Here is a 20,827-nt window from a genome sequence, read left to right as displayed (position 1 = left end):
AATAAGCAAAAAACCCAAAAAAACATTTATTTACATGTTTTAATCGTTTGTTTTATTATAAATTGTGTTACCAAAGATGTCTTTGTGGATGAATCCAGTGTATCCCAGACTACTAACAGCAATTAATTAACATACAACTACAGTTTGGTGCTCACTCAAGTATCTGATGTGACTTTCTCTTAAATTGTTGTTATTTGCATGGTCTGTTGAAAAACAGTAAGTAGCTGCGAAGGATTCATTTACCTCTAAATTTGAATACATTTGACATTAGGGAAGTAAACTGAGACACTGGTTCTTTATTTATTACATGGCAGTTAGGGCACGAAGCCAAAGCCAGACCCATGGATACAAGTACACACACACACACACACACACACACACACACACACACACACACACACACACACACACACAGAGCATTTCTCTTCAAACTGTGAGGTCACAGGTGTAGATTTCTGGGTAGAAGAAGAGCAACATTTTCCCCAGTAATGTGTTTTTTTTTTTATTGTTCTAGATTTTTGGTTGATATTCTGTTGCTAATTAAACATCCATTAAAATGAGAGACTGTTCATTTCTTTGTATGTGAGTAAACTTGTGAATTCAGCAGGGGATCAGAAATTTATCTCCTCCCCACAGAGGCAAAGGGTTTAACTTTTTGAGAACCACCAGTTTATGTGGTCACCTGGTTCCTGATTTTTGTGTTTTGATATTTCCATCATATATTAGAGCAGAAAAGTACAACATTTACCAGAAATAAAGAAAACTTTGTATCTGACGTTTAATCATTTCTGCCTAGAATTTGCTGAATTTACTCAGGGAAATGCATGGCTATGCATGAGACACATTTCCATCGTTTTGTCTGTATTTTTTAAGCAGCAGCTACCAGAGCAGAAAAATTAAACTGTAATTCTGCAGTTCCTGAAATGTCCACTTGAGGCTGACTCCACGAGTGAGTAAATCCCCACAGACTCCTGTGATAAAGTGCTCAACTTCAGCCATGAAATAATCACGTTTACAGCTCGGTACACAAAGTGGTTTTTGGTCTTTGTGGAGTTTTTCTTATAACCCACTCGACTCACGCTGAGGCTTCAAAAAAGTGCGATCCAGAAAGCAGTAGGATGAGCTGATGAGCCCACTTTGATATTTACAGCTTATATATTTTCTTACAGCCACTTTCTTTTCTGTTCAAGCTGTTGTTGAATTTGATCTCATAACATGGTTCAGTGTCTGCAGCCCGCTGCTCTCATTTCCATATAACTTCTGACAAGCTCTCCTATCTCCTGCCCTACTTTACACCCTCCACCAATCACACCTTACAGCACAGCTCAGTCAGGCTGACCTCTCAGCTGCATGTTCCCGCAGCTTATTCATCATTTTGACCTCAGAACCCGATAACAGGTGCCGCACCATACCTGAAGTTTATTTGCTCGACAGCACTGCTCATTTGGAGCTGCGCATGATTTACCTCGTGAACTGTTTGATGTTCATCAAAGTGAGTGTTGGTAGGGCTCTTATGCTGAGGTGAATTACATCTCTGCAGTTTTGATGTGAAAAAGCAGAGCAGGCGCACAAGTTTGAGTTGGTTTGTAGTCTTTCATAAAATGATCGTTTGCTGCCCCCTTGTGGTGAGTGACTGATATGCTACAACACAGTAATGTTCATTAATGAATACTTAATTCAAGTGGCATATAAATGACACTTAAGATAATAAGAATTTATGTACCAATTAAAGATTTTGCATAATCCAACATTACATCAGTTACCTTCTTGCCTCGTTGGCATTGTGTTATGTTGGACTAAGTGTATGAATTGAGTCTAAATGTTACATTTCAGCCTCCATTACTTTGCCTTGTTTTTTCTTTTCAAATTCAGGATACACCTTGGTTTGCTCAGCATATTGAGTGAATTATAATTTATTTTTATTTGAAATTCTTCATTTTTCCCAATGTATTCTTGCAGCCTGCAACAGTGGATTATTTTAGTCATGAAAATATTGTATTGGTTTATTTAAAATGTTTAAATCGAGTTCTAACATTTTTATATTATTTATGCAGTGGATTGTGTTCTTTATCAGTCCATCCAGTTTCTGCTCCTCCAGCTCTTCCAGGGAGACACCGAGGCTTTTCCAAGCCTGAACCGCCTCACCCAACTCCTTTCAACTGGGAGGAGTAGTAGCTTGACTCTGAGAGTTTTTTTTTAACAGATTTATGGGGATTGATGGCAAATAATTATAATTAATTTTGTTTAATATGTTTTACTTTTTTGCAAAATTTGGAGTTTACATCCTGCAGTCACAGACCAATTCCTGCACCATTAAAGTCACCTGCGCTCCCGCTGTGGGTACTATTGCAAAACCACTTTGACCTACGCAACATTACACACTGTGAAACTACGTTTCTTTACATTACACACTCACACGTGTAACTACGTGTGACTACTCTTCATTGGACTGAGTTAAACCAAAGGAAACACTGAAAAGTAACTAACACTTCTATGACTTTATTATAAATTTGTAATGACTTTGAGTATAAACATTTAATTGCTTTCCAGTCAAATATTTCCTGTAATTTGAAGCTACATATTTTCAGACTACATCAGTGTAACTGTGAGAGTTTACCTTAGAGCAGGGACGTCGCATTTATTTTAAATTGTGGGCAGAGTACAGGCCGCTTTGATCTTAAGTGGCCTGGACCAGTGAAGCTTCTCTTCCTGTCACTGTGAAGAAGTCTAACTACACATTTTTATATATATATATATATATATATATATATATATATATATATATATATATATATGTGTGTAAGAAGAAGAAGAAGTGCAATTTCAGCAACATATCTCATTTTTCATACATGTGAAAGAAATGCTGCTTCGGGATTAAATTGTAAGAAATAAATGTTTAAAATGACGGAAAAAGTTCTGTTAATTCATCATACAGGATGTACCTAAATTATAAATTGGACATCTTTTGTTAATTGACATGATGTCCTCTTATTCTTTTGTTTGTTTATACTGTAAGCTCATAATAAAAATCCTACATTTCTACAGTGGTGAAAAAACAGGAACTTTCTGTCATTTCATTGTTTATCTTTTACTTATTTACTTTGGTGTGATGCAGTATGAGTAGCCAAGGAGGGAAGTGGAAAATAAAACTTAAAAATACAGTAAAAATTCTCAAATTTACGTCGTCCTTTACATTTTCCAATCTTCTGTTTAATGGATCAGATTGGAGTTTTTGGCGGACCGATTCTGGCCCGCGGGCCTTATGTTTGACAGCCCTGTTTTAGAAAAATTAGATTTTCCTGACCTCCAGTTTTTGACATCACACCCCCAGCACCATTACTCCTACACGTGACTGAACAGACACAGGATGGCTGTTGTTGAATGTAATAAATGACAAGTTTATTGTTGCACAAAATATACAAAATAACAAGCAAATGGACAGCCCCGGCCCCCTCCCCACTTAGCGTCCCTCCCCTCCCTCCGGTTCATTCGCCATTAATGAAGCTGAATTTCTGAAACCTATGACTACGGCAAGTCCGATGGTCCAAGCCAAACGCATGGTAATTCTGAGAGACAACACATACCCAATTTCAGCGTCACTGAACGATTAAAAATGAATAAAAACACCTTATTTACACATTTCTGTCAGAACTTTTGCAACATGCCATCTATGTATTTATACAGAATATGCTCGCGCACATACCCCTGTATAGAAAATATATTATAAGATCAAATTAAATAAGACTAAGGGCTCTAGACATCCAAAGTACAGCACTTCTTTTGAATCTCCTTTTGGATCATTTTTAGTTTCATTTTTATTTCCCACTTATTGATGGACTTTTTAAACCTCGCTCTAAAAGAAAGCACTCGAGTTTTTATGTGTGAGTTCGTGATGGTGGTTTTTTCATATTCCCCGACGGGGAACGTGTGGATGCCCGCTGTGAAAAGCTTCACGTATTTACACCGGAACACTCGGATCTCCCTTAAAATGTGCGTAAATCGGACCACCTTCCCACTTGTTTTTCACGTGTGTCTCGGCTTTTTAATCCTCTTTTACAAAAAGAAAAGAAAGATGAGTGATATAATAATGCCATCAAACCCTGGAGCCTGACTCACGTGCGATGTAAAAACAGAATAAGCTTTGGCACTGGGTGAAGAAGTAAAAGTGTGCTGCGGTTTCCCCAAAAATGCCCTCTCAGATTTGACCCCCTTTTTTAACGCACAGAGATGCTGAAGGCTCACTCACCATCGTGGCTAACTTGTGCACAAAAGAAGAGGATGACAAAATCACTGTATGTCCCACATCACAGCCGAACGATATCAGATAAGAAGCTGCGAGAAACCACATTAGCACCATGGAGAGAGTGAAGGACGTAGTTCAAGTAAAGCCAGACAACTGGCAAGATGGTTTTTGTGTGCAGGAACATAAACGGCATCGGGGCACACGACACGGGCGGATCTTTATTTATTTTATTTTTTTTACATTTTTGTTGGTGATGAGGAGAAATTTAAAGGGGAAAAAAAGCATATACTTGATGGATGGATGAGGAGGAAGAAATCGGGGCAAAAACAGAAGCGTCCCGTCTCCGCCTGCCTGCTTTCCTCCAGCTGCACCAGAAGGAAAGTGAAACGGGTAGAAGCAAATCTCCGGAGTGTATCCATCACATTGCTTTATGATTCACCCGTGGGTGGAGACCAGTGCAGCTGAAGGAGAGCCCCTCCAGTTCAAGCAATGGGAACCAGTTTGGGATCAGATTTCATTGGGGAAGGAGATGTTTTCAAAGTGTGTGCAAAAATACTCGTCAGACTACTTCTGGAACATTAACCCTCTTTTTTTTTCTTTTTTTTTGTTTCGTACACTTTCAGTTGGTTCTGACCTTAAATCTTCCAATATAGCTTCCTCTTTAATCCTACCTATTCTTCACCTGCTGCTCAGTGTTTCACTTTTCTTAATATATATCTATATCTTCTTTTCTGGCTTTTTTTTCTTCTTTTCTTACTTTACAAAATGAGAGACAGAATGATGGACAGCTGACAATATATATAATTATTTTCCTCTTCTTATTGTCATCAGGTCGCACTTAACCCCGGAGATGATTTTTCTCTTTGTTCATTGTAAACAAACAGGTTTATCAGCGTTTGTTTCCTCCTCCTTCAAGTGCGCTCCTTCGTTTCCCCTCCTCCTCCTCCTCTCCTGGTCGCTTCTTCTTCTTCTTTGTTTCATTGCAGGAGGGCCCTGATTTGTTTGGAGGTGCTGTCATCGTGTAGATGCCGTGTCGTGTATCTGAAGAAGCAGAAGGACGTTCAAGTCAGAGCGAGGAAGGAGAAGGAGATTTGTTCCTTTCTACTCTTCTACATTCGTACTCACCTCAGTGCGTTCAGGAGTCCCTCCACACTGTTAGACGGTTGCTCTTTCAGCACCTTGATGCAGCCCTTCATCTGCCCACCACAAAGACAACACAGGGCATTAGAGAAAGGTCAGCGGGCTCACATCACATCATATCCTGCTGCTGCAGTAAAAAAAAACAAACCCTAAACTCACGTGCAGATATTTATGAAATGTAGTCAAGAGCCTCCTGTCTCAGTAGACCCTCACTGCTTTTATAGGAGTTAGGAGGGCAGCCAGGCGCCGCTAATCAAATGCACTTGACTAACTAATCAACAGGAAGTGTGAGCACCTTTATAAAAGCAAAATTCACCCCAGATCAGACCATCCTGTGCCCAGAGAAACTGCACAGAAACCCAAGAGCTACGTCTTACTGCATCATCCCTTTCTCTGGAACTCGGTGAGCAGGTCAGGAACCATGGCATCGTTTTTGGACAGTGATCACAGCTTTTTGTAATAATATTCAGGAATGTAATATATTGGAAGTTAAAAATTCTCAAACCAACTCTGGGAAACTGATCCTTGCGTTCATATCGAGCAGGGTCGATTATCCAAATCATCAGTAGGACAACTTTAACTTGTCTGGACTCCTAACATGTACAGAGAAATGTGATCATGTTACCCCAGTATTGAAGTGACTTCACGGGTTCCTAGTTGAACACAGAACTACCTTTGAATTCCTTCCCAGTTCACGAACCTTTTAGCTCCCCAGAACATCTTGTCCTGCTGACCTGAGGTCAGTCAAATCCGTGCATACATTTAAAAACAGACTCGGAACCTTTAAGTTCTCGCAGGCTTGCAGTTAATAACTCTGTGTGTGTGTGTTAGCTTTTATTTTCATCTTAAACCTACACAGGATTTGGTGTTTTTTTTATCTACTGTAAACGCACTGAGATGAACTATAATGAAATGCGGCAAATAAATGAAACTGAAACTGACACCTCAGACTCTACAGGCCTCGGCTAGAATGTTAAATTTTAACATTCATTAAAATTCAGTACAGTTAGAAAAAGATTAAACATGTATGGCTTGACTGGAAAGCTTGCCATGAGAAAGCTTCTTCTCTCAGCATGTCTCATGTTTGCAAAGTTGCATCCAAATAAACCTCAAGACGTCTGGAACAATGCCCTTTGGACAGACAGGGCCAAAGTGGAGATGTTTGATATCTCTACTTTGGTGGAGAGCACTACGTAATGCACAGAAAGTGCACTACAAACACCCCATTACCAACTGTCAAGAACGGTGGTGGACTTGGACTTGTTTGGAACCCCTAATGACACCTTGCTGTCATTAAGTCAACCATGAGCTCCTCTGTATATTGAAGTACTCTACAGTCAAATGTGAGGCCATCTGTCAAACAGCTGGACAATGATCCCAAGCACAGCAGCAACTCTACAACAGAACGGCTGAAAAAGAAAATGTGCTGCAATCAAAGTGCAACAGGAGTTAAAGAGCGCCGTGCATGAACAAATGCACACCAACGTCAGTTAACTGAAGCTGAAGATGTGGGTCACTGATAAAGGACAGCGTGTATCAGTTCCATGCTCGTCTATTTGTAATTCCTTATTATCAGTTTGTCCTGGTAATAAATGGATAGCTGCTCCTCCTGGAGTCGACTTCTTCCTTCTGCTTTGCCAAGTTTTCTCTCTAATTCGGATTTTTATCTAATTTGATTTCTTTGCTCTTCAGATTGTTTTTTTTTTTCTTTAATCTACAACCTCCGAATCCTCACATATTCAGTATTTCACAGAAAAAAGAAAAAGAAAAAAAACATTTAAGAGAGGCGTTCATCTTGGTATGAAACTTGGGGATTTGAAGCTAATGGATTTGCATCAATCACAACAAAGCCCAGATTACATTGATGCTCAGAATACCCAGCTATTAACAACTCCATCCATCTTATGCAAAATTTAAATATTTTCCTTTTTTTCTAGGTCTGTTACTCAACACTCATCACACTTCTTTACAAACGTGCTCCAGCGAGCAGATAAGCTGAGCTGTTATGAGATAAAAAGATTAATCTGAGCTTTGAGTTGTGCAGATCTTCTCTGGTGGAGCTCAGTAATAAAAATATGGAGACTGAAATGAGCGCAACTGGTCAACTAAAGCTTTGTGACTGATGACCAGCCGAACCAAACTGTTGGCTTAGCAGGACCCCTCAGATTAACCTCCTTTGCTTTACACATGCAACAGAGGGCCATTATTTTCAAAGTATGCAAGTATTTGCTGTACTCACATCAATTTTGGAGGTCTTGGCGAAAGCCCCGACGGGGTGAACGTGGTCATACAAGATGATGACGCCCACCATCACCCTCATGCAGAACAGCATGGTGTCTGTGTTGGTGAACCGACAGCGGTACTCCCTGGGACAAAAACGGGAGTTAATATTTGCTCTGTTTAACAGAGGACACGGCGGGGGTTGGGGGTGTCCACCAAATACCAGGGAACAAGTTGAGATGAGAGTTTCTTCACACAAAGACATGCAGAACAAAGATTAAACATTTTATATTTAGCATGAAGGACTCTGAGCGTCAATCTATTGAATTACTGACATATTACAAGGCACGGTGAAAGAGCCTGTTAGTTCGAATTTAGGATTCTGACATTCAAGGAGATGGACTGAGCAAAAGATGATGGGGAGACGAGAAGCACTTACGGAGTCTCCAGCATGACGCGACACACGCAGGCCATGGTGCTCAGGCAGTCTGTGGTGTCCTCTATGGGCAAGGTCTTATTCTGATAAAGACAAAAGGGAAATGAAAGAAGATGTAAAAATGGCTTCCATCTGGATGAGACGACAATGTGAAAAAGTCCTCTACATGTTAATGCACTGCCTGCGCCAAAAATGTTCTACCACAAGGTGGCGACAAAGCAGGGTAAAAAGCATGAGGACTGTGCAGCTGCTACGCTGGAAGGCGTTCATCACCAGTGTGTCCTCTACATTTTGCATGAACCTCTGAAGTCTTTCTCCGTGTGGCGTGCGGCCCATCAGGATGCATCGAGGTGTAAAGTTAGCAAAAGGCTGCTGCCTCACCAGTAAAGCTGTGTTTTGACAGGAGAAGGCGGATGTTTCACACAGCAGTTCAACATGGCCGCCTGAGGTGATGACTCGAGTGTACCGTGGAAGGATATGGTTTTGTTTTTTTTCTTACAAGCACAGCAAAAACAGTGTGTACATAGAGACACACAGTAATTTGGATCAAATCTACATAGAGGGCTCTGTTCTTCTATTCGCTTTATTGAGCTTCACTTCTGTGCTGACAGACTCTACTTTACTTAGTTACACCCAGATGTCTTGACAATGACCACGTCTAAAACTAAGACCCCTACAGTGAGGGAAACAGGACTCCCTCTTATACTGGTCGTTGTAGCTTGGGTTGGCCCCTCTTCAGAACCCAAAAGCAGTTAACAACCCAGTCCTTTCATTTGCTCTCAGGTTAGCAGGAGACATCTGGTACTCTTGTTTCTTTAATTTCTCTAAATAAAAATCATTATTTTATTTTGTGTTTTTTGCTTGGTCGTCCCCCACTTGGAGCAGCTCTATCCCCCATCAGCTGGGGCCTGCTCACTGTCATATATGGACGTTTCACTGCAAATCAATACAGTAGAATTCGCGAAACTTGCTAAAGTGGTTAGTATACAGTGCTGTGCTGACATGGTTGACTGGTGCAGAGCAGCTGTGGTGTTCCTGGTCAGTGTCAGGTTACATTAAAGACATCGAGTTAAATTTAAAGCGATGATGCTGATCAGATTCACTCACTGAATTACACTTTTGTTTGTACTCATGTACTCCTTTTATTATTAGTAGTAGCACATATCATATAACATATATACTAACTTATTGGAAGTTACACATTTACTTTTTAATGCACAGGTACAATGCACAATCTGTACTTTTTCTAAATATTCTAAATATTCTTAATTATTTAAACATCTTCCAGTACCCTGCTCTGTTTGCACACGATAACCTGGGTTTGCCATTTTTATCTGTACTTTAATCTTAATAACTGTACAGAACTCTATTTTTGTAACTATTGTGCACGATGTAAATATTTTCTTCGGTAAAAGTTGTGTGAGTTTCTGTTCTGTGTCCTGTTCTGTTTGTATATGTGCTTTTTTTGCTGCTGTTACAAGCTAATTTCCCCTAGTGGGACAATTAAAGGATTATTCTATTATATTATTCTAACATGAGACGAGGTTCAGTTTCCTCTGCTCAAAGATAGCTGGTAGAATTATCCTGCCCTTTTAAGCCAAAAATGGGGTAATACTACCAGAAACCTTGTCTGCATTGAATACTTTTGGTCTTTTACTCATTGTTGAGGATGTATTGTGTCACCACTACTTTTATTCATTATTATTGATTGGAATGTTGTTTTTGGGAATGTGGACTAAGGCATAAACACATGTAAGCAGCGAGTGGATGACATGTACCTCTGAGACAAACTTGGTGGTGGCGTTACTCAGAGTCTTCAGCATTGGTGTTGCTTCGGCGTAGAACAGCGACATCCTGTTTGCCATCTCGTTGTTAACCTCGTTCTCCGCTTCCAGCTGCGTGCCGAAACAAAACAGATGTCACACTTAAAACAAACGTTTGTTTTCAGACGATCCGATAATCATGTCACGCAGCTGGTGAAGGGAGAGCGTAATGATGGAGGCAACCCTGGTGTTAATTTGTATAACTCAAAAGTTAGATGAAATATTGATTGTACACGTCTTTGCGTCGTTGGGAGGAAACGGACACCCCCACTTCATTCATTAATGATTAAAGAGGGGAACTGAAGCCGCGCTGAACCATTTGATCATGTATGCAGCACAAACAGCCGGAGCCAGGCCTGCCTCACCTGCTGGTTGTTCAGCCTGTTCCTGCTTATGGTCCTCCTGTAGTAGCTGAAGTCATTCTGAATGGCTGGATTTGTCATCTGCACGGTGAGAGAGAAGGTGGCATTTAGTTTCACAAAGGCTGATCAACGACCGCATTGATTTTTCAGTACAGTAAAGGTCAGCGTCTGAGGGCTGTAATTAGAACAACACCAACAAAGATTTCCTTCACCTTTAGTTCATCGAAGCTGAGGGTGAAATGGAGGATCTCAGCAAACTGCTTGGCCAAGGCCTGCTCTCTCTCCAGGTGCTGCATGGGAGCATACGGCGGGCTCGTCAGCGCCTCCAGCAGGCTGCGCAAGGCGTTCTCTGCAAATGGATCCAAGTCAGAAATTCATCCAGTCCAGCTAGGACCTGCCTGTTTTATCTCAGTTTGGTGAGACTTGTGTAATCCTCTCTAATCTAGCCAGGATCTGAGTGTTTCTTCTTTTTTCTTTCTCTAAAATACATACATTTAATCATCGTTGTTATCAATCTCTGGCTCTCTTCCACAGCGTGTCTTTTGTCTTATCTACCTCCCCTCAACCCCAGCCAGTCACACCACATGGCCGCCCCTCCCTGAGCCTGGTTTTGCCAGAGGTTTCTTCCTGTTAAAAGGGAGTTTTTCCTTCCCACTTTCGCCAAGTGCTTGCTCTGAGGGGGGTTTGTTTGGTTGTTGGATGTTTTCTTTGTATTATTGTACGGTGTTTACCTTACAATATAAAGCACCTTGAGGCAACTGTTGTTGGGATTTGGTGCTATATAAGGAAAACTGGGTTGAACTTAATTAAACACTAAAGGAAGCAGCAGCAGTGGGTGCAAACAGATCAAATCCCCTTTGCTCAAGTTTTTTTTCTTATTTTGCAGGATAACTGATGAGCTTGTTGAAAACAGATTTGTGCATGAGGCCTCCAGACCTCCTTAGGTCCCCCAGCCGGCCTCTTTTGGCTGAATTTGAACATTTTCAGGTGTCCAGAAATTTAGAATTGGGGCCAAACAGTTGGTCTGAGAAATAAAGCTTCAGAGGAAGTGAAAGTATGCAAACGGAAAAGCTGCTTTCCTAAAAGGAAATCATTACCAGCGTGTCTTCTACATTTTGCATGAGCCTTAAAAGTCTTTCTCTGATGTGTGTCCCGTTAGGATGCACAAAGGTGTAAATTTAGTAAAGGACTGCTGCCTCTACACTGAAATCGTTTTTGACAGCAAAGGAAAGAATTTCTTTCTTTATTTCTTTATGCAACAGCTCAGCGTGGGCACCTGGGACGAGGAGTCAAGTTTATCACGGTATAAACACCAAAATGGCTTCATCACAGCAGAAGGAACGTTTGAAGGCTGCGGTTCGGCAGACAGGCCACTTGTGGCTGCCAGCTCCCACAAACACTATATGCTATACACTATTTGACAGATCTGTACTATTTACAATCTCTTGACCTAAGAGGACACCCAAGAAGTTTTATGTTGGATATTTTTACTCTTTGCATAAAGTTCCAAAATTGAAATCAACAAACCAACAGGTTTCGTCACAGTGGCAATTTCCATCTTTTATATACAGTCAGTGGAGCCACGGGATTTGAAACAGCATGTCTGTTGCATTTTTAATGTTGCATATTTAGCTACACTTCGAGGCAGAGCTCTCGGGGAGCAGTTTCAGTTTGTAGGTCGTGAGTGAGACGAGTAGAGACAGATCAGTCCAACATTTTATGTATTTATTTTTTTTGGAAGCAAATGCAGTATTACCTTCCTGAACTGGTAAACAGACATCGGGTGTGATGGTGAACATGATTAATGTTTTTCTGCTTAGCATGGAATCCAAAATACCCACTTGCACGCTCTCCTTGCTATTGTCTTGTTAGTTTCACTTTCATTAAGGCTCTGCAACTCAGCATGACTTTATTTGCCCTCAGTGACCACAGGCTTAACAGAGCGCTCCTTGCTAAAACACAGACTGCATGTTGCATGTTCACAGATCAAGCTGCAGCTGCTCATACAGCCTGTGCCTGTGACTGCAGAGGCAGTGGCCATGGTTATCCCACCCGTGTCATCCATGATGTTAAACTAAGTCTGCAACAAATCACACTCCACAGTTGGACTCCAGAGGCTGTATGTACAGTGGTGTTGATGCCTCAGAAGCAAAAGCTCCTGGGGCTCCATCCCTTCCTCTGCATTAAAAATGCACGAGTGCCTTCTATAAATACAACATGGAATTGTTTCATCTGAGGCCCTGGGCAGACACCCCAGTCTCGCTCCTGCCGAGAGCACAGAGTGCACGATCTCCATCCTCTGACGGCTTATAGAGATGCAGCAGCTGTTAATGTTAAACTGGACCTCTCCACCTCTTACTGCCCCCTTTGATCAAATAACTATAAAGCAAAAGGTGGTGCTGGGACATACTGCCACCCTTTCTCTTCAGCACGATGGAAGTATGCGATCTCTATTGTACTGAATCTCATAGATACATTAGCCGCCAGACATTATCATCAATTATTGGCCAGCTCCCATTGTATGGTAATCTGAGAACACAATGTCCCTGAGACTGAAAGTATTATTGGAAGGCAGCGCAGAGGCGGCAGCTGAACTCTATTTCTCTGCCATACTCCTCTCTATACTCTCTCTCTTTCTCTCCGTGCTGGACCACTGTGGACCACTGTTTCCGTAGCAACGGCTGCCTGGCTGCTGCTGGGTCAGGATGCTGCAGAGATGGCTGAGAGGACATCATGGAGTATGAATGTGAGTGTGTGTGTGTTTGTTGAGGAATGCTGTCAAGCCTGGAGTGACACAATGCCGATGGAGCTCTCAGCATTGCCGAGGCCCGTTTTTATCACTTTCAACAATCCTCCTTCCTGTTTAATGAAACATATGCGGCGTGGACACTTTTGACTGCATTCATCAGTCAGTCTTAACAGGATTTATCACATCCTGTAGCTGCTGAAGAGATGCCAATTTAAAAAAACAACAAAAGAAAAAGCAGTATAATAGCTAGTGCTGACACGATCAGCACAAGCCTGTGCACTCCAATGAAGCGCAGATGCTAAATAACAAAACAGCTGTTTCAAACTGAGATAAACAGAGGACAGAGAATGTCATTAGCGAGAGAAGCTCTTCGTAATTTGTCTCACTAAACAGACGTGAATCTCAGGTGTGCACCCATCACCTCATCTCCACTCCTTTTCCTGGCTTCACCTGGCTCCGTGCAGCACTTTTACACCTACTAAACTGCAGCACATCCACCCAGCTGACAACCCTGCTTCTCTCATAAATGAGCAGCTGACAGCAAATGCCGTCTCTCTAGATTTTAGGTTCATGTTACAGATGCTTTCAGCTCCAACATGGCCACCAGAGATGGGGTTACATCACTCTCCGAAATGCCTTCATAGACTGCAACGGCCACACTCACCCAGTCGGAGGGAGAACTCGTAGAACCGCTTCAGCTTGGCCACCAGGGGGCACACTGCGTTCCAGGCCTTCTCCTGAAGAGCAAGGTCGCCCGGGTTCTGGATGGCCTGCAGCCCAGTAACACAGACAGATGTTACTTTTAAAAACCTTGCCATCTTTTTTGTTCCTTGTCCTTTCCTCTGACCAGTGATCTCACACACAGTATCACACACTCAAATATGCCTCAAATAATCTCACCTGATCAATATGATAAGACAAAGTGAAAAGGTTTGATATTTCTTTGCATCAACAAATAAAAATCAATACATCTGTTAATCCCCACTCTCAATTTCTTTACACTGAAAGAAAACAACAACAATTATTTGTCCTCATAAACATAATTATAAAATAATTATTTTGGGTAAAATGTAACTGAAATGTCTAAAATCAAGCATTAATTTCTTCAAATTATTTTTCATTTTTAATTAGTCATTCCTCGAGTTTCATTAAAAAAAAATGTGGCTCCTATGTTGTACTCCTACAGAAAAAAATTAGAGGTAAAATTTACATGTAATCAAATTTTTCAAAGTCAGCATTGTGTGGATATATATATATTCGTTTTGCGCTTACTTTTGGTGTAAATCTTTAAATAGGGCACAGAAACATTTTGCAGAGGCTTACTCAGTGCTTAAAGCTGTTTTCAGCAGCAAATCAATACATATCAGCTCCATAATAAGCCCTTATGACTGTCATCATATGTTTTCCTGTAAATTATGCTATTGAATATATAAGATATATAATCCTGTTGTGACAGCATGTTCTTTTGCAAACAGATATCTTCAATTTTTTAAAAAAAAGAAAGAAATATGAGTTTTTTTAATTCTCTGAGCCAAAAAGCTCCACTCGAACAGCTCTTAAATCCACCAAACTTCTCACTTTTACTGTGCTGTCTATATCCTGATGGTTTTTACACCATCAGGTGTTCATATAGCCCTTCAAAGCCTGATTTATAGCCCCCTTTTATTGCTAAAACACAGTGAAAATTGACTTTTTAATGGCTGTTATGGAGTGATAAACACAGATTTCCAAAATCCCTCCTGCAAAAAACCCCTTTTACTCCAATTTGCCAACAATATGAAAGAAGACTTTTTGAACCTGGATCATCTAAATGTTCCCATTTCTGTCCTGGAAAAGTGTGCAAACTGACACATATTTAGTCAGCATTAATATTTCACAAATTACTCAGTGTAAAAAAATGCTGATGGGGATATCTGTTGGTTGCATGTTATCACTAAAGATATATTTCTAGTTATCTTTACTCAGGTTTGATAATAATACTCTCCTCAGTTTCTCTCCTCTGTGGAATTAATAATACATAAATCTTCTCTATAGCCCCCGGCATACAGTATCTGTGTCCTCAGAGTTAGGATGCAAGGAGAGGAAATGATTCAGCACTTATAAATGTAGTTATCCTGACAGCTAAGCTATCAGCAGTGGTTCTCATTAATGTGTCTGAAGACAGTTTATTGTGTGCCATCTGATCATCAGGACCAGTGTACCAGCTTTGTGGCTGCTTATATTTATGGAAACGACATATTGCATGAAATGTTTCTGGTGTTTCTGCTTGGATTTAGATTCTGTGCCCGCTGCACGGCACGCTGCACGGCACGCTGCATGTCAGAACTCCAACCCTGGCATCACACATGAGCGCTATTTTCCCCATGCTGCAGTGGGGGCTCGACTGCTTCATGCTCACTTCTCGTATCTCCTGGCCCGCTCCGTTGTAGGACTGCAGCTCGGCCAGGATCCCGTGAGCCTCCTCCAGCACGGCGCTGACCTGGTTCCACACGGCCGTCTCTGCCTCCGTGGGCTGGGCATCTATGAGGGCAGGGAGGGAAGAAGGACGGGGAGTGGGACGTGAAAGTGTCATGACGGGATGAAAATACCAAGAGCAGAGGCGATGGGATACAGAGAGGAGAGAGGAAAGGGAGAGCGGGGATTAGTGAGGAGCTTAGATGATGATGTCCTAGAAGGCCAGATAGAAACCTGAGATTAGCAAAGAATTAGAAAGACAAAGAGTAATCATTGGAGGTGTAAATATCTAAGGTTAAAATCTGGCCAATAAACAACCTACAGGTAGAACAATAACAGGACACTCGTAGAGCGCGCTCTGTCAGACAGCAAGGTTTGTGGTTACTCATATAACAAGTTGGTTTCGTGTCAGGGAACAGAGTTTTACATTTTGATGGGCTGCAGTCGCTGTAAAAGCAACCATTCATGTCCACTGCCCATTCAGCATAAATGTACCAAAGCCTGGGTAGGTGTAACAGCAGAACCAGACTGATGTAATAGTCTTATAGATTTTTTCTCACTCTCCTTTTCCCTTTACACATCTGTGAAATGATTTTTTTTAATGACTGTTAAGTTTAATTGTGAGAAAAATAAGCAGCAGAGAGGGAAACCTCTGGGCATGCTCAGTTTTTATCTCAGTTTTTTTTTCCAGTCACAGTTTTTGCTTCGTTCTTGTATGCACACAGGACAGATGAAGTGCTTACAGGGACACAATTTAGGAGGGGTCCTCTTGAGTCAGCGCTGTGTTTGGTTTTTCTTGCCTCTGACTCAGGTATAAAGAGTGGGAGTGTGCCCAGGCAGCTCTCTACATGCGGTTGCTCTGCTGATTATTTTTGCACCCCGAGGCGCTGCTTCCCTGCGGAGAAATAGTAATCAAGGCATATTTGCTGTCCTATGTGCACACCAGCTGCCATTATAAGCACAGCAAGCAGTGCAACGTTAGAGACTTCTCTCTAATGCCCTCCTTCATTATTCTGGTAAACAACACATTATGTTTACTAGGTATTAATTAAGTATAGCATAATTGCTTTGTATTAAATCCACTTATCAAGCCAAGATCTGGTGTTTGATAACGCTCTCATATTTGTAAGATAAATTAGCTGTATATAAAAGATGGACATATTCAGGTATCAGTCTGGAGCTGCCTTAAACCTGCATTCTTTATACTGGCCAGCAGGGGGGGGGGACTCCTTTGGTTGGAAAAAATGAATCAATTATAGATCTTTACAGACAATTATCCTGCTGCTAATTTGATTTATTAGCTAAAGAACTATTTATGGTCTGAGTTGCAAATTTAAAGTCTTCCTTAATAGAGAAAGATTTCATTTTGTAAGCTGTTATTCAAACAATACAGCACAGTATACTTCAGGCAAGGCTACATTGTGATCATACAGATTCCTCATTCATATCCAGCCCACACTTTTGGTTGTACTAAAAGGCGTTGCTGTGTAGTTTTCTACATTTTGTTTTAACCCTGTCTTTTGCTAGCCAAATTAGCATCCCATGTACGGCTAAGTAAATAACAAATGCACCTCATTAGCTAAGCTAGCTAGCTAGCAGTCAGTATTAGCTGATCAGCAGAGATGATGACGGCCAAAATGCCAAATTAGAGGCGTTAAAAAAATCATTGTCCAGAAACCAATTGGTTGCATTACAGTTGTGATGTCCATTTTTAATATACAGTTAATGATATGAACGTGGAGCAGAGAATGTGTTGGCATGCGCTAGTATAACGAAAAAAGCCAGGGATGGGGTCTAAGGTTTCGACTTCACTTTTATGGTTGGTTCATTGTTGTGATTTAGCAACATATAAATTTAAATGAATTGAGCTGAATCACTTATTTTTATTATTTTGCATGTATAAAGCTCATGCAGTGGATGGAATTACTGCGGGCAGTCGTGGATATAAATTTACTGAATAAAATGGACGACCCTAATTATAATACACAGTGCAGTGAGTGATTCGCACATACTGTTTGTGACAGAAGTCTCATTATGGATATGGGAAATCTGGCCATAATTATCACAGTATTACACAACCTTGATAAACCTCAAGCTTCACTTGTTGATTTTTGTATTTAGTCGTGCTCCCAGGGGGATTTTCACAATGTGTGCACCAAACTAAGTTTGTTTCTCTCTCCGAGGTTGGCTGATTACAGCTTCATCGTGAGAGCAGTATCTTCCCTGATTTTCAAACCATTTCCTTCAGATGTTTTAAGACACAGAGGTTGCTATAATTCAGTCTGAGGATGACTTCAAGCTGACTGATGATTTTCACAGAGAGCAGCTCAGTCCAGACATCCATCCAGATAATCTTTTTGTCAGTGGTCAGAACTGCATCTTATCCTTCAAAGGGTGTTAGGGAGGTGCGATCAGCGCCGAGCTATAAATAGTTTAACGAGAAACCAAACTTGAAGCTGTGTGACAGAGGTGAGTGTGTGTCTCCAGGTGGAGAAGGAGAGCTCACAGATGGCACAGGGGGGTGGGTGAGGAGGGGGAGGGACGCTCCCAAAGCTGCCATTCCCGAGTCTGACTCATCCCAACTCGCTTTTGAAGTAAAGTGAATCACAGGCCCGACACACGAAGGGGAAATTCAACCTATTTGACGGCTGACGTCTCTCGCCAGCAGTGAGCTCTCCCACTCCCACTGTAACAGCGGGTAAAGAAAGAGGGGGGAGGAAGGCAGCTGTTAAAAGGGGGGAAGGGGATGTTTGAGGAGGTGCAGAACATGTTGGGGATACAGTGCAAAACATCTACATCTTAAAAATTCATAATCAGTGTTAAGATCTTCCCTTGAGATGCTTTTTCAAGGTTTTTTAAACTCATCAAAAGAGGAACAAAATAATCTGAATCTCAAGGAAACCCAACAATTCAAGAAAACCTCTAAACATGTCAGCTCGCTCACTGAACTTTGTGTTAAATGCCGAGCCTGCTAACAAAGTAAATTATAAATTGAGGTGAACTACAAAATGATTTTAACACTGAGTAATGAAGTAAAAAAGATTTGTTAGGATGGATGCTTTGCAAAGTTCAGACTTCACTGACTGGGTAAATTAGAAAAGAGGGGACAGAGGTGAATTCATTAGCCTTTCTTCACAGTCATACTTCAGCTTCTCTTTATCAGTCCCACTCTCCTAACGCACACACACACTCACAAATAGATTAGACGCACAATAGGGGATGAAGAGATGAGGAGGTGGAGGGATGACGACAGACTTTTTGTTAGCCATCGTCATCCCCGAGCAACAGAAACCCACACAGGACTGGCATTCTCTGTTTGTTTCTCCTCAGCTCTTTGTAGCTTCGGAGAGCAAAGTGTTATTGTTGTCAGTTTTTAACATTAATGAATTTATTTTCTTTTTGCTGCAGTGCCACCCTGCTATTGTGCATCTGTCTGCGTCTAATAGGATGCAGCGTGCGTGAGTAAGACCCTTCAGAAAGAAGCCAGATGCCTTTCAAATGCCGGTCCCCGGAGCAGAAATCAAAAAGATAAAGAAAAGGAGGAGGGGTGAGGAGGGGGAGAGCTGAGGAGGAAATAAAGTGTAATGAAGGACCTAAAGATGACACAATGGTCAGCTAAGATGGATGATATGACCAAAAAATAAAAGGGAGGAGGGGGGAAGCAACAAAGAGAAAGGGATAACTCAAAAAAATAAGAAGCGGATGGTCTCACGTTCAAAGTCAAGGAAAACTATTGGGCCATGCTCAAGTTCGGCGCAAGCCAGCACTTTCAGGAGGTTTCCCATGAGCCCCCTGGAACAGAGAGAGGGGAGAAGTCTGTGGGTGATGAGGGGATGGGTGTCGGGAGGGGTTGTGCGCGCGTGTGCGTGCGTGTGAGGTGTAGGTGGGTGTGCGTTGTGCGAGAGGTGAGGGTGTCGAGGTGGATGAGAGGACGTTGTTGGAATGGCATGATGGGAGTATGTCCTGGGTGGAGCGTGACAACGTGGACGCAGAACGTCTTTAATCCCACTCTCACCGTTTCCTCTGACATAAAATAGTCCTTCATTTGGAGGCGCCGACTCCAAAAGCCCTCGAGCTTAAAGGTCAAAGGTCGCAGGAATGCGCCACTAGCCTCAATCTCATGACAGTTCGTCGCAAGAACAGTTTGAACTTATTTAGTTTGGAAGACAGGAAACTCATTAAGACTCAAATACAGGAAACTACCTGAGTCTGGTGCAGAAAGTTTAAATTAAAAGTTGCAATAAAGTCATGAAATATACAGACAACGACTTAAAAAATACTGCAGGGGTGCACTTTATTTTTTGTTGCATTAATAACACTTAATCAGCTGTCCTTTTTATCAAATTAGACAAACACTAGGAATAATACGTTCTGATTAGACACAATACACCTTAATTATGATCTAGTTAGAAACTCCATATACTGTCAGATCCAGAGTATCCAGTTCTACTCTGTGTACTGGTTCACACTGAAAACACTGCACTCTGAGGACACTTACTGGGCCTTTATTGATCATGTTTTTTCTTTATTACAAGGCCATTTGTTGCTCATTGTAACTACTTCACATGCATCTTGATGCGTTCGAGTCCTGTTGAGTTAGTGAGATCGCATCATTTTTCCTGCATTCTGCCTTTATGTGCAATTTATTGATCTCAAACATTCGTGTATAAAATATGCTTCCCTTGGTGTTATAGGATTACCTCTAACAGCCTAACACTGGCCTAATACTAGTCAGGCAATGTTATTATAGTTAACTAAAACTAAACTAAAAGCTAAAATTAGGTGATTAAAAAAATCAGTTATTTTAATACAAATAAACTGTAAAACAGGAATACACTCATTGATAAACCACTCACAGCCTGCCTGATGAGGCTTTGTTGAGCCTGTGATGTCGGCAGTACTGTAATGTTCCTCCTGCCCACTCTGGAAACTAACTAAAACTAAACTGATACAAAAAGGAAAATTCAAAATGAAACAACATTTTTTAAATGCCAAACTATCATAACTCTGTTGTCTGAACAATGGATCCATCCAGAGTGTGAATGAAACACATTACAAGGGAACCCTGCGATAAAATGAAGTGAAAGAATAAAGTCTAGCTCTGTGTTTCATCCCGCTGTAATAAAGGCCAAACCTGATCTAATTAGGTTTAATACTTTTGGATCCAGAAACATTATGCACAGGTTCTAATTAGCCCATAACCGCGGTGTAATTAGGATATGACTGCGTTTGTTTACTGTGTAATAAAAACAGATTGTTTCTAGTTTGGTATAATTTGATGCAAAGTACAGCTTGTTACGTAGCACTGGAGTGTTTGCATCCACCTTATGAAAGCTGCGTGTCAGATATGTGACTCAAAACTGGAGCAGTGAAACTGAATTTTTTTAAAAGGTGAGTTTC

At 41.3% G+C, this 20,827-nt stretch overlaps 1 protein-coding gene across 6 annotated transcripts in view; it reads right to left on the bottom strand.

The window, feature by feature from the left end:
• Window positions 1–3,422: 3,422 nt before the first annotated feature.
• fam49al (family with sequence similarity 49 member A, like) overlaps window positions 3,423–20,827 on the bottom strand; it is a 39,010-nt gene continuing 21,605 nt past the window's right edge. For 4 of the 6 annotated variants that reach the window (XM_031740143.2, XM_039605955.1, XM_031740144.2 and 1 more), the window contains 10 exons: window positions 19,140–19,219; window positions 15,372–15,493; window positions 13,638–13,743; window positions 10,437–10,573; window positions 10,228–10,305; window positions 9,818–9,934; window positions 8,043–8,122; window positions 7,623–7,749; window positions 5,369–5,439; window positions 3,424–5,284 (listed from right to left, as the gene is read on the bottom strand). In XM_031740143.2, coding sequence (XP_031596003.1) covers window positions 5,221–5,284; window positions 5,369–5,439; window positions 7,623–7,749; window positions 8,043–8,122; window positions 9,818–9,934; window positions 10,228–10,305; window positions 10,437–10,573; window positions 13,638–13,743; window positions 15,372–15,493; window positions 19,140–19,212 — 975 coding nt within the window. In that variant the 5' untranslated portion in view covers window positions 19,213–19,219 and the 3' untranslated portion in view covers window positions 3,424–5,220. Of the gene's footprint in view, window positions 5,285–5,368; window positions 5,440–7,622; window positions 7,750–8,042; window positions 8,123–9,817; window positions 9,935–10,227; window positions 10,306–10,436; window positions 10,574–13,637; window positions 13,744–15,371; window positions 15,494–19,139; window positions 19,220–20,827 lie in introns of all 6 variants that reach the window. The other 2 variants (XM_039605956.1, XM_031740146.2) reach the window with 2 other exon arrangements.

The sequence above is a fragment of the Oreochromis aureus genome, linkage group 22, assembly GCF_013358895.1.
Source record: "Oreochromis aureus strain Israel breed Guangdong linkage group 22, ZZ_aureus, whole genome shotgun sequence".
NCBI classification, from domain to species: domain Eukaryota; kingdom Metazoa; phylum Chordata; class Actinopteri; order Cichliformes; family Cichlidae; genus Oreochromis; species Oreochromis aureus.
The sequence above is the reverse complement of the archived record's forward strand: the minus strand, read 5'-3'. Positions and strand labels throughout refer to the sequence as shown.